This window comes from Mauremys reevesii, linkage group 2 (assembly GCF_016161935.1).
Source record: "Mauremys reevesii isolate NIE-2019 linkage group 2, ASM1616193v1, whole genome shotgun sequence".
Taxonomy (NCBI): domain Eukaryota; kingdom Metazoa; phylum Chordata; order Testudines; family Geoemydidae; genus Mauremys; species Mauremys reevesii.
Window position 1 is genome coordinate 66,230,051 of NC_052624.1, and position 23,940 is coordinate 66,253,990.

Consider the following 23,940-nt stretch of genomic DNA (forward strand, 5'->3'; position numbering starts at 1 on the left):
TGTATGCGGCTCAGAAAAATTTGGCCACCCCCACATAATATATTGTTGAGCAGGTATTTGCATCAGGATCTGCATTGTGCTCTCTTTCAGAAATGGTAGAAAGGCTCTGCAAGGTAGCCAATTACCAAGAGTGCTTTACAAAACAACACTAAATCCTAAATTTTTTTCTGAGTGACTAGTGATGCTGGATGCCCCACCAATCACTGATCAGTTTTAACAACCTGAGCAAAGTAATTTGTAGTGCTCAGGAGAACTATAGGGGCCTGCGCCATTAAATTCAGCATTTTGACTAATAATCTTGATTAGATTATGACCCTTTACACAGAACTCTAGCTATCCTGTAGCTAGCTTTGATTGCACCCACAGATCAGTGGCTTAGACACAGCTGAACTTCAAGACCTCTCAGGATAGGGATGCTCACTTCCTGGTATCAGATGCATTCTTTGGCAGGAAGTATTATTTATGTTAAGGCTGAAAGCTAAGTAATAGAGGGTGTTTTTAAAATTAGACTTTAAAACTTTCCTATAACTCAAATGGCCGAGAAACTCTTAGAAGTGGTCTCTTAAAAAGACAATACCCCTGACTCTCAGTTAAAAGGTGAAAAAGCTCACAATACATATTTGAAATCACCAATCTTTTAGCAAATCCAGGGAAAACCAGACGTGACAATCCAAATATTTTTTAAAGATTATACACACATATATATTTTGATCACCTTGCGTCTCAAATTGTCTTTTTGGCATTCTTTATATTTGAAGAATGCAAAGAGGGCTCAATCCCATTTTTCTTTTTCCTTCGCATGTCACCTTTAAAAGCATTTGGTGAAGATATTTGCAGCCTAGCTTGAATAGAGCATGCAAGGCCCACAACTAGATTAATATCCCTTCACCAAGCAGAATATTTTACGTTTTTAAGAAAGCCACGTTATCAGTTTAAATTGTACCAAGTTCAACTGAAGTACTCTACAAACTTTTTAAAATAATGCAATAGGCAAGTTAGAATACCACACCCTGTTTGGCAAGAGCATGAGGTGCTTGAGGTCAGTTCTATGTGCAAAAACAAGCTACACATAAAGCCTGTAGCCCAGTGTGTGTTACCCAAGCACATGTTATTCTTGACATCTGTCATGGTATTTATGGAGAACAGGTATTCAGTCCTTAGTATTTTGATTAAGTATGTAGTAAGTTTTACCACCACATTGCATTTCCTACTTCTTTACTGTAGGTCAGGGTGATTTTATTTAAATGAAAGCAATTTAAATCAGGAACTAGGGAACATGATTTAAACTAATCAGTTTAATCTTGTTTTGAATTTGTACTTAAGTTTTCCTAAATAAAGTCTGATTCTCAATTTTTACCTTCTGTGTTAGAAAATGGATTGCATTCGCAAGTACTACATGATTAATTTTACTCATGTAGTGTGTAAAACCGCATTTGTATGGCAACTGGCATTCATAAATATTGACAAAACAGCTTTTTAAAAAAAAAAAGTTACATTAGATGTGCTGATACATTATAAAAGCTTATCAAATCTTGTTTGAGCATTTAAAACTGATTTACTAAAGAAACAATTAGCGGCAGTTAGTGATCTGAATTATTTGAAGTGCTAAACCAAACAACTGGTTCCAGTTGCTTAGCCCGTGACTTCTAGCTGTTCAGTAGTCTGACATTTCAGCAGCAAGTATGTATGCTTGAATATTTTTATTTAAACAGGATTACAGTAAGTTTAGGGGGTTTTTGTTTTTTAAGAAAATATGCATTTAAGTCAGGGTTTTTTTTAAAAAGCCATTTTTATCCACACTGCTGTGCAGACTGTTAACCTATTCCCAAGCAGTTACTGAAGCTTCCTCACCAAATTGCTTGCATCATAGACTCATAGGATGGAAAGGGACCAAGATGTCTTCTCGTCCAGCCCCCTGCACTCATGGCCAAACAAGTGAGAGAGAGAGAGAGAGAGAGAGCGAGCGTGCGCGCTGCTCTTAAAAATCTCCAGTGATAGAGATTCCACAGCCTCCCCAGGCAGTTTATTCCAGTGCTTACAGACACTGACAGTTTAGGAAAAGCTTCCTAATGTCCAACCTAAATCGCCTTTGCTGCAATTTAAGCTCATTGTTTCTTGTCCTATCCTAAAGGGAATTTTTTTTTTAAATAACCTCCTTCTCATAACAAATTTTTATGTACCTGAAAACTTATGTCCTCCCACCCCTCAGTCTTCTTCTCTAGACTAAACAAACCCAATTTCCCCCCCCCCCATCTTCCCTCATAGGTCATGCTTTCTAGACCTTTAATCATTTTTGTTGCTCTTCTCTGGACTTCCTCCCATTTGTCCACCTCTTTCCTGAAATGTAGCTCTCAGAACTGCGCACAATACTCTAGTTGAGGTCTAATCAGCACAGAACAGAGCAGAAGAATTACTTTTAACGTATTGCTTACAACACTCCTGGCTAAATACATCCCAGAATAACGTTTGTCCCTTTTTTTTTTTTTAAACTGTTGACTCATATTTAGATGGGAATCCATTATAATCCCTAGATCCCTTTCCACAGTACTCCTTCTAGGCAGTCATTTCCCATTTTGTATGTATGCAACTGATTGTTCCTTTCTGAGTGGTCTGATCATTGTGAATTTTAATCCTATCCTCCAGAGCACTTGCAAGCCCTCCAAGCTTGGTATTATCCACACTTTATAAGTGTACTCTCTGTGTAATTATCTAAATCATTAAGATATTGAACAGAACTGGACCCAGAACTGATACCTGTGGGACCCCACTTGATATGCCCTTCCAGCTTGATTGTGTGAACCACTGATTATTCCCAGAGAGTAGTTGTTTTCCAGACAGTTATGCACCCACCTTATATTAGCTCCATGTAGACTGTATTTCCCTAGTTTGTTTATGAGAAGGTCATGTGAGGCAATATTAAAAGCCTTACTAAAGTCTTACTCTATCAAAGGAAGCTATTAGGTTGGTTTGACACAATTTGTTCTTGCCAAATTCATGCTGACTGTTACTTATCACCTTACTTTCTCCTGGGTATTTGCAAATTGATTGCTTAAATTATTTGCTCCATTATCTTTCTGGGTACTGAAGTTAAGTTGACTGGTCTGTAATTCCCTGGGTTGTCCTTATTGCCTTTTTATGGATTGGAAAAGGGCAAATATAGTGGCACTCTGATGGGATCTCTCCCATCATCCATGACTTTTTGAAGATATCTGTGCCATAGATAGCTGCAGCGGCAAAGGAGCCAGCAAATAGAGCTGTAAACAGGGGAGTTTACAGGGGGAGTGTTCGGGAAGACTAAGAGAGGCAGGCAGAGGAACACACAGGCTACTGAAGGGGTCACTGTTCTAGCAGTGTCTTGGTTCTTGTTGGGGGTTTGTTTTGCTGTGGGTGGTGGTGTTTTGGGTTGGTTTGTGTTTCCCAGATTTACAGAGTTTAGGTGGGAAGCCTATGACAGATACAAAGGCAGCAGTTGTAGTGACCCAAGCAGCGGAAGACACAATGAGGATGACTGGTTGTGGAAGCTGCGGCATGTACATGATCCTGGAGGGGGTACCTGAAAAGAGTTTTGTCTGCATGAAGTGCTGCCTGTAGAGCTGATGGAAGAAAAGATCAGAGGATTGCAGATGCAGGTGGAAACTCTGGTCGAGTTTAGAAGGGGGTTCGAGCAGATGATGGCGCAAAGACATGATGAGGCCGAAGGGAAAAGCTCAGACTTGCAGATGGAAGCAAGACCAAAGAACTCTGAGGGGAGACTGCTGGGTGAGGAAAGTGGATGGTGGGAGCATGTGACTAAGTGCACCAGGAAGAGGAAAAGACAGGCTAGTGAAGGAGCAATAGAGCTCAGGAACAGGTTTGTGGAGTTGGAAAATGGAGAAGGGGCACAGCAGGTCGTTGCTGAAGGTGAGAGGGCAAGGAAGAAGAGAAGAACAGCTAGCCCTATAAGGAGAGGGGAAGAGTCAATGGAGAGGACACCAAACATGAACCCCAGGAGGATACGGGATGGGTTGCAGAGGACTGCAGGGTGAATAGGAATCGAGAGGACTTGCAGCCAGAGGGAACAGGGGATAGACTGGAGAATCGCACTGTCACCAGGAAAAGGCAGGTCTACATGATTGGGGACTCCTTACTGAGAAGGATAGACAGGTCTGTAACCAGAGCTGATCCAGAGAACAGAAGGGTGTGCTGTCTGCCGGGTGCTAAGATAAGGGATGTGGACCTAAGGCTGAAAAGGATCCTATCGGGAGCGGGAAAGAATCCGCTGATTGTCCTTCATGTGGGAACGAATGATACAGCTAGATTCTCACTGGAACGTATCAAGGGAGACTATGCCAGGCTGGGGAAGACACTTAAGGAAATCAAGGCTCAGGTGATCTTCAGTGGGATTCTGCCTGTTCCTAGAGAAGGGCAACAAAGGTGTGACAATATTATGGTGATCAACAGATGGCTCAGGCAGTAGTGCTATAAGGAGGGCTTTTGGGATGTATGGCCACTGGGAAGCATTCATGGACAGGGGACTGTTCTCTCGGGATGGACTTCACCTGAGTAGGGAGGGAAATAGACTTCTAGGATGGAGGCTGGCACAACTGATTAAGAGAGCTTTAAACTAGGAATTTGGGGGAGATGGTTGGGAGATGTCCAGGTAATCTCCACGCTGGATTTTAACATTGAGGGGGAAGAAAACAAAGCAAGAAAGGATACTGTCATGGGTAAGAGAATGGACATACAGAGGAAGGGTACTGTAGATACAATTCTAATAGGTGATACTGGTGGTAGAATGTCTGGGCCTAATCAGGTAAAGAATGTGAGTGATGCCAAACAGCAAGAATTAAGATGTTTGTACACCAATGTGAGGAGTCTAGGTAACAAAACGGAGGAACTAGAGTTACTGGTGCAGGAAGTGAAACCGGATATTACAGGGATAACAAAAACATGGTGGAATAGAAGTCATGACTGGAGTACAGGTATTGAAGGATATGTGCTGGTTAGGATAGACAGAAAAAAAGGCAAAGGTGGTGGAGTAGCATTGTATATCAATGATGAGGTAGACTGTAAAGAAAGAAGAAAGGATGGAATGGATAAGACACAGTTTGTCTGGGCAAACATCACATTGGGGAAGAAAGCTACTAGCACCTCCCCTGCTTGGGGTGTGCTATAGACCATCAGGATCCGATTTGGATATGGACAGAGACCTTTTTAATGAACTAAATATTAATGGGAATTGTGTGATCATGGGAGACTAACTTCCCAGATATAGACTGGAGGACAAATGCTAGTAATAATAATAACGCTCAGATTTTCCTAGATGCAATAGCTGATGGATTCCTTCACCGAGTAGTTGCTGAAACAGCAAGAGGGGATGCCATTTTAGATTTGGGTTTGGTGAGTAATGAGGACCTCATAGAAGAAATGGTTGTAGGGGACAACCTTGGTTTGAGCAATCATGAGCTAATTCAGTTGAAACTAAATGGAAAGATAAACAAAAATAGATCTGCGACTAGGGTTTATTTCAAAAGGGCTAACTTTAAAGAATTAAAGAAATTAGTTAGGGAAGTGGATTGGACTGAAGAACTTAGGGATCTAAAGTGGAGGAAGCCTGGAATTACTTCAAGTCAAAGTTGCAGAAACTATCAGAAGCCTGCATCCCAAGAAAGGGGAAAAATTCATAGGCAGGAGTTGTAGACCAAGCTGGATGAGCAAGCATCTCAGAGAGGTGATTAAGAAAAAGCAGAAAGCCTACAAGGAATGGAAGATCGGAGTGATCAGCAAGGAAAGCTACCTTATTGAGGTCAGAACATGTAGGGATAAAGTGAGAAAGGCTAAAAGCCATGTAGAGTCAGACCTTGCAAAGGGAATTAAAAGCCAACAGTAAAAGGTTCTATAGACATATAAATAAGAAGAAAACAAAGAAAGAAGAAGTGGGACTGCTAAACACTGAGGATGGAGTGGAGGTTAAGGATAATCTAGGCATGGCCCAATATCTAAACAAATACTTTGCCTCGGTCTTTAATGAGGCTAATGAAGAGTTTAGGGATAATGGTAGGATGACAAATAGGAATGAGGATATGGAGGTAGATATTACCACTCCCGAGGTAGAAGCCAAACTCGAACAGCTTAATGGGACGAAATCAGGGGGGCCAGATAATCTTCATCCAAGAATATTAAAAGGAACTGGCACATGAAATTGCAAGCCCATTAGCAAGAATTTTTAATGAATCTGTAAACTCAGGGGTTGTACTGTATGACTGGAGAACTGCTAACATAATTCCTATCTTTAAGAAAGGGAAAAAAAGTGATACATACTACAGGCCTGTCAGTTTGATATCTGTAGTATACAAGGTCTTGGAAAATTTTTTGAAGGAAATAGTAGTCAAGGACATTGAGGTCAATGGTAATTGGGACAAAATGCAACAGTTTTACAAAAGGTAGATCGTGCCAAATCAACCTGATCATCTCCTTCTTTGAGAAGGTAACAGATTTTTTAAGACAAAGGAAATGCAGTGGATCTAATTTAGCTCGATTTCAGTAAAGCATCTGATAAGGTTCCACATGAGGAATTATTAGCTAAATTGGAAAAGATGGGGATCAATATGAAAACTGAAAGGAAGATAAGGAACTGGCTAAAGGGGAGACTACAACGGGTTGTACTGAAAGGTGAACTGTCAGGCTGGAGGGAGGTTACTAGTGGAGTTCCTCAGGGATCGGTTTTGAGACCAATCTTTTTATTACTGACCTTGGCACAAAGAGTAGGAATGTGCTAATAAAGTTTGCGGATGACACAAAGCTGGGAGGTATTGCCAATACAGAGAAGGACTGGGATATCATATAGCAAGGTCATCCAGATCTTCTAAACTAGAGTAATAGTAACAGGATGAAATTTAACAGTGAAAAGTGCAAGGTTATGCATTTAGGGATTAACAACAAGAACTATTGTTATAAGCTGGGGAGGCATCAGTTGGAAGTAACAGAAGAGGAGAAGGACCTCGGAGTATTGGTTGATCACAGGATAACTATGAGCTGCCAGTGCGATATGGCTGTGAAAAAAGCTAATGTGATCTTGGGATGCATCAGGCGAGGTACTTCCACTAGAGATAAGGAGGTATTAGGACCGTTATACAAAGCACTGGTGAGACCTCATCTAGAATATGGTGTGCAGTTCTGGTGTCCCATGTTTAAGAAGGATGAATTCAAACTGGAACAGGTTCAGAGAAGGGCTACTAGGATGATCTGAGGAATGGAAAACCTGTCATATGAAAGGATACTCAAAGAGCTTGGCCTGTTTAGTCTAACCAAAAGAAGGCTGAGGGGAGATATGACTGCTCTCTATAAATATATCAGAGGAATAAATACCAAGGAAGGAGAGGAATTATTTAAGCTCAGTACCAGTGTGGACACAAGAACAAATAGATATAAACTGGCCATCGGGAAGTTTAGACTTGAAATTAGACGAAGGTTTCTAACCATCAGAGGAGTGAAGTTCTGGTACAGCCTTCCAAGGGAAGTAGTGGGGGCAAAAGACATATCTGGCTTCAAGACTAAGCTTGATAAGTTTATGATGGGGATGGTATAATGGGATTGCCAAAATTAGGCTATTAATTCATCTTTGACTACTAGCGGTAAAATATGCCCAATGGCTTGTGATGGGATGTTAGATGGGGTGGGATCTGAGTTACTACAGAGAATTCTTTCCTGGGTGTCTGGCTGGCGAGTCTTACCACATGCTCAGGGTTTAGCTGATCGCCATATTTGGAGTCGGGCAGGAATTTTCCTCCAGGGAAGATTGGCAGAAGCCCTGGGATTTTTTTGCCTTCCTCTGCAGCATGGGGCCTGGGTCACTTACTGGAGGATTCTCTGCACCTTGAAGTCTTTAAACCACGATTTGAGGACTTCAATGGCTCAGACACAGTTTGATACAGGAGTAGGTGAGTGAGATTTTGTGGCCTGTATTGCACAAGAGGTCAGATTAGATTACCATAATGGTTCCTTCTGACCTTAAAGTCTATGATTCTATGATTAGCAATTATCTCCTCAGTCAGTTCCTTGAGTATTCTAGGATTTATTTCATCAGGCCCTGGTGACTTGAAGACATCTAACTTGTTTAAGTTATTTTTAGCTTGTTCTTTCCCTACTTTAACCTCTGATCCTACCTCATTTTTACTGCCATTCACTATGTTAAACATCCAGTCACTAACCAACCTTTTTGGTGAAAATTGAAACGAAAAATTTGTTTAATACTTCTGCCATTTCCATAATTTTCTGTTATTGTTCCCCTCTCCCCTCATCCCTCATTGAGTAATAGGCCTACGGTGTCCTTGGTCATCTTCTTGCTTCTAATGTACTTATAGAATGTTTTCTTGTTACCCTTTACATCTCTAGTTAGTTTAATCTCATTTTGTCCTGGCCCTTTCTAATTCTGTCCCTACATATTTGAGTTGTTTATATTCATCCTTTGTAATTTGACCTAGTTTCCACTTTTTGTAGGACTCTTGAGTTTCAGATCATTGATGAGCTCCTGGTTAAGCCAGATAATGGTCTGGAGAACTCCTGCCCTCTCTCATCAGAATATTTAGCAACATCATCAGTTGTCTATTGTTTACTGGCAAACAGTTTCTGAACAGCCATGCAACCCAGCAGAAAATTCCCAGAATGTGTGAATGTTGCCAGTATTCATCTACTTTTAAACAAAGTAGGGCTGTCAATCAAAAAATCATGATTAATCATTCTGTTAATAGAATACCATTTATTGAAATATTTTGGATGTTTTCTACATTTTCAAATCTATTGATTTCAATTACAACAGAATACAAAGTGTACAGTGCTCACTTTATATTTATTTTTATTACAAATATTTACACTGTAAAAAACAAAACAGTATTTTTCAATTTACCCAATACAAGTACTGTAGTGTAATCTCTTTATCATGGAAGTTGAACTTGCAAATGTAGAATTATGTACAAAAATAACTGCACTCAAAAACAAAACAATGTAAAACAGAGCCTCTGAGTCCACTCAGTCCTACTACTACTTCAGCTAATCGCTCAAACAAGTTTGTTTACATTTGCAGGAGATAATGCTGCCCGCTTCTTGTTTAAAATGTCACCTGAAAGGGAAAACAGGTGTTTGCATGGCACTGTTGCAGCCAGCATTGCAAGATATTTACATGCCAGGTGCACTAAAGATTCGTATGTCCCTTCTGATCCCATCCATGCTGATGATGAACTCTGCTCGATAAGGATCCAAAGCAGTGCGGACTGACCCATGTTCATTTTCATCATCTGAGTCAGATGCCATCAGTAAAAGGTTGATTTCTGGTGGTTTGGGTCCTGTAGTTTCCACATCAGAGACTTAAGACTTCTGAAAGCATGCTCCACACCTCACCCCTCTCAGATATTGGAAGGCACTTCAGATTCTTAAATCCTGGGTTGCGTGCTGTAGCTATCTTTAGAAATCTCACATTCATACCTTCTTTGCGTTTTGTCAAATCTGCAGTGAAAGTGTTCTTAAAATGAACATGTGCTGGGTCATCATCTGAGACTGCTATAACATGAAATATATGGCAGAATGTGGGTAAAACAGAGCAGGAGACATACAATTCTCCCCGATGGAGTTCAGTCACAAATGTAGTTAATGCATTATTTTTTAAATGAGCATCATCAGCATGGAAGCATGTCCTCTAGAATAGTTTCCGAAGCATGGAGGGGTATCTGAACGCATATCTGGCACTAAAATACCTTGCAACACCAGCTGCAAAAGTGCCTTGCAAACACCTGTTCTCACTTTCAGGTGACATTGTAAACAAGAAGCGGGCAGCCTGTAAATGTAAACAAACTTGTTTAGCCAATCCCAAAGACAAACAAGATAAGGACTGAGTGGACTTGTAGGCTCTAAAGTTTTAGATTGTTATGAGTGCAGTTATGTAACAAAAAGGAAAAAAAAATCTACATTTGTAAGTTGCACTTTCACAAGATATTTCACTACAGTACTTGTATGAGGTGATAAACGAAATAGTATTTTTCCATTCATTTTTACAGTGCAAATATTTGTAATAAAAAAATAGTGAGCACTGTACACTTCGTATTCTGTGTTGTAACTGAAATCAATATATTTGAAAATGTAGAAAAAAACATCCAAAAATATATAATACATTTCAATTGTTTATTAATAGTGCTATTATAATGGAGATTAATTTTTTTTAAAAATGTGATTAATCAGGATTCATTTTTAGTTAATCTCGTGAGTTAACTGCGATTAATTGACAGCCCTAAAACAAAGAATTTATCAAGTCAACTAGAGAAAGATTTGGTGGGGGAAAAAAAGCATTGAACCAACAAACTGAGGTCCAACATCTAGACATCAGAATGTTTAGATATTCTGATTCACAATTAATTTTTGTAATCAATTAAGCCATTTTTTTAAATATGTACCTGATAGTTGTAGGCAGGCTGGTATCCTACAGGAACTTGCTGTTGTATCAGTACAGCTTGCGACCCATAAGGGTATGCCTGGAAAAAAAAATTTTTTTTGCATTTCATAGGTTAAAGAGATTAGGTAAAGTACATCTACACTGCAACCAGGGTATAATTTCCAGCTCTGGTAAACCTACCGGCACCAGCTGACTGAGATAGCACACTAAAAATAGCTTCCACAGCTACGTGGGCAGCGGCATAGGCTAGCTGCCCAAATACATCTGTGGGGAGTCAGGTTTACTCAGGGTGGCTAGCCCACATAGTCATAGCTACATGCTATTTTTAGCACAGAAGCTCGATGACAGCTAGCACGGGTATGTGTACGAGAGCCAGTAGTTACACCTCTGATCACAGTGTGGACACATCCTAAGTGTCTAAGACCTATTTTCAAAAGGGAGCTTAAGGACTGTCTACACAGCTACCTTATAGAGTGGCAAGCCATGGTGTGAATCTACAGCACACCAACCTGCTATGCAGTAACATCCTGTGTGGCCATTGTTTATCATATCCCACCAAGCTGCACTCTGTGGCTTTCACTGCACTGGAGCAGTTTCCATACAGGACATCCCCACTGTAGATCCACACCTTGGCTTGCCACAGAGTAAGTCAGTCTCACTGAGCCTCAATGGGACTTTTAACATACACCTACTAACAGAACTTTCCTTAGAGCTTATCTCTACAAATACTGAGTTTGCAGCAAGCTGGCGTGTAAATAATCTAACTCACACTAGCTTTCTGTGCACTAAACATTTGTACAGACAAGCCCTTAGTTGTGAGTTGCATTTGAACAGGAATGGAAGTAGTTTCTTCTAACAATGAATTTATTTTAACCAGATTCTGAGTTTAGACAAAGTAAACAACTCACTTCCAATAGTTTAACATCAACAGAAGTCTGAAGTAGATTGTGCTCTCAGAAGATATGCAAGGTTTCAAGCAGCTGAGTTAGAATGAAACATATGCCCCCGCAAATAGTGTTCCACTACTTGATTTCTTAAAATCCTCCCCCCTACTCTCCTTTAACTAAAGGTTTATCTAGAACAGTAGTTCTCAAATTGTGGGTCAGGAGCCCAAAATGGGTTGCAACTGTTTTAATGGGGTCAACAGGGCTGGCATTAGACTTGCTGGGGCTGAAGGCATGAAATAATTTGTTGTCAGAAGGGAGTCACGGTGCAATGAGATTTGAGAACCCGTAACTGGAAAACTGAGGTAAGATTTTAAAGTTTATTTTTGGTTTGTTACAGCTCTTGTTTGATGCTAAATGGTAAAGCCCTTCCAGTCTACTTAAACTATTTCAGCATATGAGGTATTAAAATTATTTCCATTCCCCAGATTTCCTTCACATTTTAGGGCCATCTCAGTGCACATTTACCAAGTATTTTACTTTTAGTAAGTTATTTTCTTAACTCACCATGGGTTGCATGCCTGTTTACAATAAATATTAGATTTGGTCATATTTAGTAGGCAATGGGGTTTGGGGGAAGGTGAGAAGAAAAGCTATAAGGGGATCCTCCCAATGTGGTGTTGGGAGGGAACAACGCATGATGACAGCTTAGAAGACTACTGCATAGACATGTATGAGCATGCATTCCATTTCCCCTCATTAGATGTATAAAGATATCACTTAAATGGTGATATTGGTCATGCCCACAATAATGGTATGTCTTACAGAAGTGAGCGCAATATTTGTGTTTTACACAAAGGTACTGTACCAATCCAGAAGCAAACAAACTGTTTTGCCTAGAGAAAAAGTGTTGACAGAGCCAGCTTTGCTGTTCCATACCTTGTTAATAAAAGGGATGCTGTACACTAGTCCTCTAACTTACTCTCAAGCGAAAATCAAGAAGATCTTTCAAATAAGTTTCTCAGCTCAAGTGTTATGTGAAGAATTGTGTGCTTTGGGAGCAACCTCCAAACTACCCAAGATCTCTTATAAGCTAGGTTACTTCCCCCATTCCCTTTTCTTGCTCCATTCTGTAGCATTGCCAGGCTGAAGATTTTTGCTTTGCCAGAAGCTAGGAATGGGCAACAAGGGATGGATCACTTCATGCTTACCTGTTCTGTTCATTCCCTCTGAAGCACCTGGCATTGGACACAGTCAGAAGAAGACAGGATACTGGGCTAGATGGACCTTTGGTCTGACCTAGTATGACCATTCTTATGCTTTAGCTTCATTTGAAATCATCAACAATCCCCCTAAATACAATGCTTCCTCAGCTCTCATCCACTCGCGCTACACTGATGACATCATCATCTGGACACATGGGAAAGAGGCCCTTGAGGAATTCCACCAAGATTTCAACAATTTCCACCCTACCATCAACCTCAGCCTGGACAAATCCACACACGAGTTCCACTTCCTAGACCAGGGGTCAGCAACCTTTCAGAAGTGGTGTGCCAAGTCTTCATTTATTCACTCTAATTTAAGGTTTCGCGTGCCAGTAATACATTTTAACGTTTTTAGAAGGTCTCTCTCTATAAGTCTATAAACTATTGTTGTATGTAAAGTAAACAAATTTTTTAAAATGTTTAAGAAGCTTCATTTAAAACTAAATTAAGATGCAGATCTTATCAGTTTAGTGCAGTGGTTCTTAACCTACGGTGCATGCACCCCCTGGGGCAGGGCTGGTGCAAGGATATTTTGCGCCCTAGGCAAAACTTCCACCTTGCACCCCCCCTGGTCCCCTTGCACATCAGTTCATTGAGGGGCAAATCCCAACGAGCCTTTATAGACCCCAGGGGCCAGCCTGCCCAGGAGCCAGACGTGCCCAGGAGCTGCTCTCCAGACTAGGTTCCCCCCCTCCCTGCCCCCTGAACTCCCCTAGAGGGTGCACAGAGCATCCCGCTTGCGGCAGCAGCGAGCCCCAGCCATGGAGGGGCTGGCGCGGTGCAGGGGGGCAGCAGCCCTGCAAAGGTGGCGGTGCTGCTAGCAGGGAGCAGCTGTGTCCCCCTCCACCCCAGGCTGCGGTCCAGCGCCCCACAGGGGCTCCTGCAGGCTGCAGTGGATATATGCGGGCGCCAGCACCCATGAGCCCCCTGACTCCCCCCTCACCTAGGGTTACCATATTTCAACAACCAAAAAGAGGGGAGAGCCCTGCCCTAGCTCCGCCCCATCCACTCCCTCCCACCCCCCGTCAGAACCCCCTCCCTCCTTGTCCCCTGACTGCCCCCTCCTGAGACACCCCCCACCCTAACTGCCCCCCAAGGACCCTACGCCCTACCTGTTCCCTGACTGCCCCAACGCTTATCCACATCCCTCCCCCAGACAGACTCCTGGGACTCCCACACCTCATCCAACCACTCCCCACCCCCTGACAGGACCCCCAGAACTCTTGACCCAACCAACCCTCCCCCTGCTCCCTGGCTGCCCCCCGGGACTCCCCTTACCATGCCCATGCCAGTGAGACACTGGCTCCACATGGAGGCTAAACTCCACGTGGAGTGCTGAGGCAGTGGGAGGGGCAGCAGCTCCTGGGAGCCGCAGAGCCAAGCGCGGTGAGGGGGGAGCCTGAGGGGCGCACCTGCCCGGGCTGCAACCCACTGCTCCCCTGCAGCGGATGCATGCGGGCAGCGGTCCCCGTGCACCCCCCGGCTTCCCTCTCGCCACGCTCGGGCTCTGCAGCTCCCGGGAGCGTAAGCCGCCACCGCCGCCACCCCTCCCACAGCAGGCTCAGGGCCCCACGCCCCGGTGGCTCACACTCCCGGGAGCCGCAGAACCCGAGTGTGGTGAGGGGAGAGCCACGGGGCGCACCTGCCACCAGTCTGGGGTCCCAGCCGCCGGCCCCGCTCAGCCTCCTGCTGGCGGAGTAAACGGAACCCCAGGCTAGCAGGATGCTGAGCGGGGCTGGCAGCCGGGACCCCGGCCAGCAGCCGTGTGCCAGGCAAAAATCGGCTCGCGTGCCACCTTTGGCATGTGTGCTGTAGGTTGCCGACCCCTGTCCTACATACTATGATGCTAATAAGCGATAGTCACATAAACACCACCCTATATCAGAAACCTACTGACCACTATACTTACCTACATGCCTTCAACTTTCATCCGGACCACATCACACGATCCATTGTCTACAGCCAAGCTCTGAGATACAACTGCATTTCCGCCGATCCCTCAGATGGAGACAAACACCTAAAGAATCTCTATCAAGTGTTCTTAAAACTGTAATACCTACCTGGTGAAGTGAAGAAACAGACTGACAGAGCCAGAAGGGTACTGAGAAGTCAGCTACTACAAGACAAGCCCAATAAAGAAAGTAACAGAATGCCACTAGCTGCCACCTACAGCCCCCAACTAACCCAGCACATCAAGGATCTACAACTTATCCTGAAGGATGATCCATCACTCTCACAGACATTGGGAGACAGGCCAGTCTTTGCCTACAAACAGCTCCCCAACCTGAAGCAAATACTCACCAGCAACTACACACCACACAACAAACACACCAACCCAGGAACCAAACCCTGCTACAAACCCCAGTGCCAACTCTGTGCACATATCTATTCAAGGGACACCATCATAGGACCTAACCACATCAGCCACACCATCCAGGGCTCGTTCACCTGCACATCTACCAATGCGATATATGCCATCATGTGCCAGCAATGCCCCTCTGCCACGTACATTGGCCAAACCGGACAGTCTCTATACAAAAGAATAAATGGACACAAATCTGACATCAGGAATCATAATATTCAAAAACCAGCAGAACACTTCAATCTCTCTGGTCACTCAAACAGACCTAAAAGTGGCAATTCTTCAACAAAAAAACTTCAAAAACAGACTCCAATATGAAGCTGCAGAACTGGAATTAATTTGCAAACTGGATACCATCAGATTAGGCCTGAATAAAGAATGGGAGTGGTTCGGTCATTACAAAACCTAAACTTAATTTCCCCAATACTAATTTCTCCCTACTGTTACTCACACCTTCTTGTCAACTGTCTGTAATGGGCCATTCTCTTACCATTTCAAAAGTTATTTTTCCTCCCTTGGTATCCTGATGTTAATTGATTTATCTCATTAGACTGACCTCACACTTGGTAAAGCAACCTCCATCCTTTCATGTATTTATACCTGCTCCTGTATTTTTCACTTCATTCATCGGATGAAGTGGGTTCTAGCCCACGAAAGCTTATGTCCAAATAAATTTGTTAGTCTCTAACGTGCCACCAGGACTCCTCACTGTTTTTCTTAACTACAAAGTAAGCTTTCACAGTACAGAGGTACTTTGTGGTATAGTGGGTTAGTAACTGGCTGCATATATCAAGATTCTATAAAGTAGAAGACTAATTTGGAAGACACATTGAGAGGCAGGCAGAACTGTCAATTTAGAAGACAATTCTATCTGCACTTGGCTTATTTGCTATTGTTACAGCTAGATTTTCATTTTTAGGGGTATGAATGTCAAAAATTCAAGTTCCTATTGTACATATTTCAGAGGCCATGCAAGTGTGGCGCTCAAAAGTGTTACATTCTAGTGCTTTGAAGAACACAGTTATAATCCAAGATCAGACCATAAAGAAATAATCTTACCTGAACGTACTGAGTTACTGGACTCATCATAGCTGGGGGAGGCATGTATGTTTCTGTGTTTTGATTACTCCACACGCTATGAAACTGTGGCACAGGAGGATTAAAACCCAGATGTCTGGGTTGCACATGGTAAGCACCTAGTTTAGAGAGACAAAGGAAAGATGATCCAAAACGTTTTAACAGCAGTTTAGGCCCAAAATTAAGGTTTTGTGTGAGTTCAGATATGTATGTTTCCATGATTTTTTTTTTTTAATTTAAATTAAAAAGTAGTGCGGGACAATAGATAAGTTCAGCAGTGTTTGCAATTTACATGCTGGGGCATTTTGATAGTACAAAATTAATCATAGTTTGCTTTCTTTGCCAAAGCCAAGTAAAAAAAGTCTCAGTATTGACTGGTAATTACTTAGATTTTAGTTTAGTTGTAACACTTTTAATACTAATAAAGCAAGATTGTAAGTATCACAGATAAACAAATTACTTTAATATCTTACATGTAATCCAGCATCCTTTCATGAGGAAACAAGTTAAAGTTCCAGCCTAGATGTACTTACATAAATTCTGTTGTTTTCTGATTGCTGGGCCCAGTTTCAGTTTTTTACCATGGAAGTTTATTTGTGACTGGAGTGGGGAGGAGAACAAACAAACAGAAAAAACACCTTACTATACTTTCAGATTCAATGACAGGTCAATAACTATTTTTAAGTCAATCTAAAGGTACACCTACATTTACAGCAGCATGTAGAGTACAGAGACTGTATGCACACCTAGCATAAGTATAAATAGCAGCGTGGACAGTGAGGCACAGCTTGGAAGAGTAGAGTTCCCTACACACCCGAACACCCAGGGTATATAAACTACTCTGCTCAAGCACACTGCTATTTTTAGTAGTCTAGTGTCTCACTGCTAGATCCTTTTTTCACAGCCGTGAGGCTACAGTTCTGTTGTACTCTGTCATTTCTATCGGTTAATAGTGCAGTTTTTACATAATTTGGTCAGTGCATCTTGAAGCCCTTAACTACTCAAGTGTGTTTGAATGGCAGATAGGAATGGAAAGAATGGACTTTGAACGGACACTTCCACGCAATAAATCTAAAAATGTGTTATTATTTTTGGCTAAGTAAGCTGTGTAAAAAAAAATCCTACTTCAAGAGCAGTGGTGATTTTAGAAAGATTGTAATCAGCTATTTTGAATGCTCAGTCTTAATCTTTGCCTCTTCCTATTCACTTAATCTAGTTCAGATTCTCATGTAACCTTTAGACTGCTCAATTTTCCTGTTATTACCCCCTCAAACCAATCACCATACTGCATTCTTCGTTACAGAATACAGATATGAATATGAACATCCTCAAATAGCTAAGTAACTTACTTCCACTATTTTCTGAACATCCACGTTGTCCAAAAAGGATACAAATCCATATCTGCAGAGGAAAAAAATTCAGTGTGACTACTGCACAACCTACAAGCCTGTTTTGAACAAGACTCAACAGCATAAATTGGGTTACTGTATGCCTAAAGATAGTCCTGTCCAAGTCTATATCCTTCCATTGGACTCTACGAACCAAAAACCGATGCGAAGGTGTATTTATTGCAAGGTGCCAGCCAGCATCCAGTTAAGAGATTTGATTCTCGTTTCAGACTGGGTGCGACCTGGTGCAATTCACTTCATCTCTGTCTTCAATTCCCCAATTTGGGAAACTGGGATAGTATTTGGTCCCATCACAGAGTTGATGTGAGACTTAGAGCAACAGGAGTTTATTATATTAAGCATGGACAATACAGTAGTTTTAAAAATCAAAATTAGTCTTCTGTCTAGCACATTAGCAATAACCAAGACTTCCAGTTATCCAGTGTACATCACAACTTGCAGGGGAAAGTTTGGGGCAAGAGGTATAGAGAAGCTGACAGAAGAGTTCTTTCCAGCTCCAAAAGCTCATGCCTAGGAAGTGGATCCATGATTCTTTTGGGTGAACAATAACATAAGAAGCTGGGCTAAAAAGATAAGAATTTCATCCCATCCCATCAAAAGCTGGCTGCATTTGGCAGACAAGGCAAGTTTGAAGCTTTGCTTCCACCAATTCAGCAGTTATATGCCCTAAATGCCCCCTGAAAAGCAAGATTTATTAAGTCAGCTAAAGCATACCATATTATTCTTTACAAAATCAGCTATACTTAAACTGAGTTATACGAGCCAACTGCTTAGCTGTAATTCACCACTTCTGGAAGTAGTGATACAGACAGGGCTCAAGCATTTTAATAGTGTGTTGTAGGGTTGGGTTAGTCCAACTCTCCATGTGGTACTGCTTCCTCTGGTGATTTATGGCTATCAACTTTACTAGGTTAGAAAAGGCTTTAATGACTCAAGGCAAGTCATTCATGTTCTACTTACCCTTTGGAAACACCAGTTCTATCAGTGATTATCTTCACTTCTTTCACTGTACCATATCGTGCAAAGAAGCTTCTAATTTCTGTTTCATCCATCTAAGGAACAGAATTTGTTTAGCTTTAAAAAAAATACATCACTGGCCACCACAAGAAAGTCTTAACTCCTTTTGCAAACTTGTGTTCAACTGTTTGAAGTGGTTTACAGAAGCAGGAGCCACTTTCAAACCCATCCACCACTGTTGCACAATTCGGTGCTGCTCACCTAGTTAAGGGATAAAACTGGAACTGAACTCAGATCTCTCACAGCAGTGCAATACCATAAAACTGGTAGATGCCATGGGATCAGCCAAGTCCTGTAAGAAGTCTGTTTTCTGCTCTCCCCGCCCAAAAAGAACAGTCCAACCACTACAGAATATATGTGAAAGGTAAGACATGTAAATACCCTTATATCAATTCCACCAACAAAGACTGTGTTCGGCATGATTTTTCCTTCTGGTAAAACATATCCTTGACTGGTAGTTGACGACAACTGGGTGTTATCCTCCCTGGAGATGCTTGCACACTGGGACTCTGGATTTGCTGCAGACTGCAAGTTTGATAAAGTACATATTATAACCGTTTATATACTGCATTTTAGGATACTAAAACTTCAAAGTGTTCCCATGGACACAATACTTTCCATTTCCAGTTTACTCTATTTGGAACAGAAATGTCTCAAATAATTTTCAGAAAAACATATGTTCTGAATTAATTCTACTTCATGGACTGGTTTTCCAGTATTTATTCTCTTTACCTAGCACTAAGCTGCATTTAGAATAGATTAAGTAGGTTTAGTTAAAGCTGCTTTTCCTCAAAGCTCCATGGTCACTTTAAACCTATACTACTAATTCTACAATGAAACTGTTGAAAAATGCACTTCAATATCTACCAAATGGGATTTAAGAAAGAGTTAGCGGACATAGAAGACTGCCAGATCTGCTTGCAGAGTTCCAGAATTCCACATTATCCTAGCCAAAAAAAAAATCCTTAAACAATTAATGCAGCATTCGTGTATGAGCAATCCCAGAACAAAACCCAGCAGCTACACATGGAAGAAATTAATCTTTAAAAAAAAAGAAGAAGAAGTTATAGCCACTACAACTAGCTCTTAATAGGATCACATTACTATGCTCCCCTTTGGAAGGAGAGATTTTGTACTCTGTCACAATTTAAAGTTACACCAAGTCAGAGGTCTATCAAGATCTGCAACTGTCTTAAACAGTCTGAATAGTTTGAGATTAATTGACTTGTAAAAAATCACTTATGTTTGTAATTGGGTGTACACACAGGCCACCACGTCCCCGTCCTCCCCCCGCCCCCACATATGTAAACAGGAAGAAACACATTCAAAGAACAATCTTAAGTCAAGCACTCAAAAGCTAAATAGTAGAATTAAGGGTGCCTATGCAACTTTAATTGCATGCATTTATGTTTATACATTATGATACAGTCTTTAATTACATAATCACATACTATTTTCCAGAGGATCCCAGCTTCACTTAGTGCACAGAATGGATGGAACTCAATGAACAAACAACTATACAGTATTTTGTTCAAAGACCATAAAGCCATGAGTGGCCCCTTGCTTTTACTGCACACCATTCAAATCATGCTCCAAAGAATGAATTATTAGTTTCCTCATGGGCTTTTCCATGGCACTCACTGTAGTATCAGCGAGCTTCATAGTTGTGAAACTATATTACCATCTCACTTCACGTGGGTGTTATTATAAGAGCTGCACAAAGTTCTTCAACAAATAAAAATGCATTTTTAGAGTACTAAAACCATTTACCAATTTAACCCCAATTTTTGAATAGTTTCAACTAAAAAAACCCTGATTTTCTCCCAAAGAAGTGTTCATTCAACTCAATGTTTTGTTTAGAAAATTGTCCATTTGAATCAAGTCAAAACTATTTCAAAATTGTTTTCTGGTTTTTCATTTTGGCAAGAAACAAAAAAAGTCAGTTTTAAACCAAAACAAATGGATTATTTATATTCTCCCACTACACTAAACTCAATTATTTAGTCAGATCTAATTATCCTAATTTTAGCAATAGGGAAAATGGAATCACAATGAAGGTCAAAAGCATCCACTAAGCTTGGGTGCCTAGGGTATGATTTTTCAAATAAAACTTAATACATGGCACCTCATATGTTCAAAGCACAGCTACCATGGACTTCAGCTACAACTGAGTGATCCGCACTTTTGCAAATTAGACCCCACAGTTCCAAGCTGAGCATGCAAGCAAAAAAAAAAATCTGAGTGGCCAAACTTTTAACGTGTGGTTTAAGTAGCTTGCCTAACATGACACAGAACACCCGTGTGACAGAGGCAGGGATAGAATCGCTGCCCAAGGTAGCATTCAATTGCCTTAACCATGAGACCATCTTTTTCATTCCTCCGGTCCCCTGCTTCATTTACTACAGTTTTGGTCCACTGACCTTCACTCTCATCATTTTTTCCATTTCTTGATCCCTGCAACTTGTGGTCTGGGTTCACTGGCCCGCCCTTCCCTCCAGTTGATGGGGAGGGCCTTTAGCTCTGGGCAGGCTTAGGTCTACCATCTATCTCCCAGAACCACAGGTACACAGTTTTGGCCCTTTGACCTTCACTCCCTTCCCTGTTTGTTTTTTTAACTTGTTATCCCCATTACTCACATGCAACCTAGGTCCAATGGCTCATTTCCCTCAGCTAAGAGGGCAGGTCTTTAGCTTTGGGCAGGCCTAGCCCAGCCTGTCTCACTATCCACAAACAGTACACACACTATTTCAGCTCTATGACCTTCACTCCCCCACCCCTTTTTGTCCTCTCAGAGGAGAGGATGGGCCTTTTGGGAAAGTCATCCCAATATCTGCAATAGGTACATGCACCCTCAATATCTACAACAAATGAGGGAGGGGGTCCTATAGCCTTCTTCCATTCACAATCCTGATTCATTCTCAGAGCAGGTTCGGCCTGTGCACTGAATGAAGGAGTCCTGGGGGGGGGAGGGGGGGAGAAAGCAGTAAATGATCATGTAATCAAAGAGTCACAATACAGATGCACAAGGCAGACAAATTAAGTTTGCACAGCCAACCTTAATTCTGGCATTTCCTAACTTCTGAGTGTTTGACTTTGCAAACTTAATATTCTTTTAGTGCAGTTGCGTGCAAGTGATTTCCTGGGCTGTTCTTTATAAAAAGAGAACACAAAGCTAACTGAAAAGCAAAAATTCCATCAGGTGGCCCATGACACCCACAGGAGTTATCAGAGCTGGTCAAACTACAGCCCGCAAGCCACATCTGGCCCACACGACCCTACTGCCCAGCCCCTGAGCTTCTGGCCCAGGAGGCTCGCCCCCGGTCCCTCCCCTACTGTTCCCTCTCCCCCGCAGCCTCAGCTCGCTCCACTGACAGCGCAATGCTCTGGGCAGTGAGGCTGTGAGCTCCTGGGGCAGTGCAGCTGCCTATCATGCTGCTCTGGGCAGCGCGGCTGTAGCGCCAACAGCCACCAGTGCTCCAGGCAGTGCAGTAAGGGGGCAGGGAGGGGTTGGATAGATGGCAGGGGAGTTTGGGGTGGTGGTTAGGGGGCCGGGGTGTGGATAGGGGTTGGGGTGGTCAGAGGGCAGGGAACAGAGGGGCTGAATGAGCGCAGGGGTTCCAGGGGGCAGTCAGGAATGAGAGGAGGGGTTGGGTGCTATGGCGAGGGGCAGTCAGGGGTGGGGGCTGTCAGGGAACAGGGGGGTGGATGGGGCAGGAGTCCCTGGGGGGCCATCAGGGGGCGAGAAGCAGGAGGGGTCAGACACGGAGCAGGGCTGGGCCACGCCTGGCTGTTTGGGGAGGTACAGCCTCCACTATAGCTTCCATACAATTTTGGAAACCCGATGCAGCCCTCCGGCCAAAAAGTTTGTCCGCCCCTGCTTTAGATCCAGACAGATCTCTGCCACTTGTGATACTGGAGAAACTGATAGCAATAGAGGATGTCAGTCTCAGTGTGGACCAACACCAGAGGGGGACTTGACACACACTTTGCCAATGGGTTTCAGACATTTGTCAAAAGCAGAACACAGACTTGAGTCTTAGGTTCCACTGCTGCTGCAGATCCAGCTTCCCCCTTAACCCCAACCTAGTGCTATCTGTTCCACACAGATCCCTCTGCTTCTTCACCGCAGCCTCCCTGCCTAGCCAGACCCAGGCTCCATCCCCAGACTCTACCATTTGAGTCCCAAACCCGTCATCCATCCCTGGCTCCTCATCCAAACCTGTCCCAGTCAACAAGAGTCAAGGAAGAAAGCAGTATCCTCAACAGTGAATCCTTAATGATGCAGTGACCAGTCACTTCCTGGGCAAATACCATTAATTATTCCCCTAAGCCTCACCCCCACAAAGAGGTAAATTTAAAATCTGAGAGAGCAGCAGCACAACTTCCAAGCCCTCAAAAAGAAATAAGTCTTGACTGGTTGAGCCTTTTGTACAAACAAAATTCTTGTTAAAAATAGGTAGCAACATCGCAAGAATTAGTGCCAGAACCGAAGTTGTAGAGTGTCATCTGCAAAAAAGTCAGTGTATCTGTGTAATGGCCCCATGAATGCGGTCCCTTAAACATTTTCAATAAAGGTAAGCATTTGTAGATTGAGAGGACATTTTTCCCATGGCATTTTTACTCAGATTTTTGCATACCGAAGAACAAATATTGCTGTATCAAGAAAATTGAATACAATGCAATCATTGTGCATGAACTAAGACAACTTTTATAGAATGTTATATACACACAGCTTCCCGCAAGACTAGCTATTTCCCTGGATATACCTATAGGATCCTCATCTTTTTGTGCCTGGCTATTAACCATTTCAAGTTTCTCTAAGCAAACTCATGGAATGGTAGTCAAATTTAGTGGAAATCAGCAATGGAGTTTTGTTAGTTTTTCAACTCTACTTCCAGAGCCCTCCAAAACCCTTTTAGGTTAGAGTTATCATTTAAACATCCAGATACAATTACTAAATGCAATTACTTTTGCACTCTTTAAAATGATAACTTTTCATAATTAGGATACCTAGCAGACATGTGGTAGTTATATGGAAACTCATCCTCAGTTTAGGTACATCCTAAGTTTCTAGTACAGTTTGACCAAGGGTAGCTATCAAATGCAAAAGTAGAAACAAGCAACCTCAGCTTGTTTCCTGCAGGTGTCCCTGCCATTAATTTCATATTCACAGGAATGAAGTGCTACTGTACATGACGAAGTATTTCTCCTCAATGGTGTCAAGTATCAGAGGGGTAGCCGTGTTAGTCTGGATCTGTAAAAGCAACAAAGAATCCTGTGGCACCTTATAGACTAACAGACGTTTTGCAGCATGAGCTTTCGTGGGTGAATACCCACTTCTTCGGATGCAAGAGCATGGTCTCCTCAATGGTGTTACGCAGAAAGGACTGGGCACTCCTCTTTCATCTCTTTTCATAAGAGAAACTTCCTTGATTCTTCAAGGTACACATCTATCTGATTTACAGACAAGAGTGCTGGTATAGGTAGATCTTCCTTCTCCCCCCTC

At 42.3% G+C, this 23,940-nt stretch overlaps 1 protein-coding gene across 4 annotated transcripts in view; it reads right to left on the reverse strand.

Moving 5' to 3' along the window:
* Positions 1 to 23,940, reverse strand: part of DAZL (deleted in azoospermia like) — a 40,646-nt gene that overhangs the window by 8,903 nt on the left and 7,803 nt on the right. For all 4 annotated transcript variants that reach the window (XM_039527599.1, XM_039527597.1, XM_039527596.1 and 1 more), the window contains exons 2-7: positions 18,816 to 18,959; positions 18,378 to 18,469; positions 17,358 to 17,409; positions 16,542 to 16,608; positions 15,991 to 16,127; positions 10,422 to 10,499 (exon numbers count right to left, since the gene is read on the reverse strand). In XM_039527599.1, the coding sequence (XP_039383533.1) occupies positions 10,422 to 10,499; positions 15,991 to 16,127; positions 16,542 to 16,608; positions 17,358 to 17,409; positions 18,378 to 18,469; positions 18,816 to 18,854 (465 nt within the window). In that variant the 5' untranslated portion in view covers positions 18,855 to 18,959. The remainder of the gene's footprint in view (positions 1 to 10,421; positions 10,500 to 15,990; positions 16,128 to 16,541; positions 16,609 to 17,357; positions 17,410 to 18,377; positions 18,470 to 18,815; positions 18,960 to 23,940) is intronic.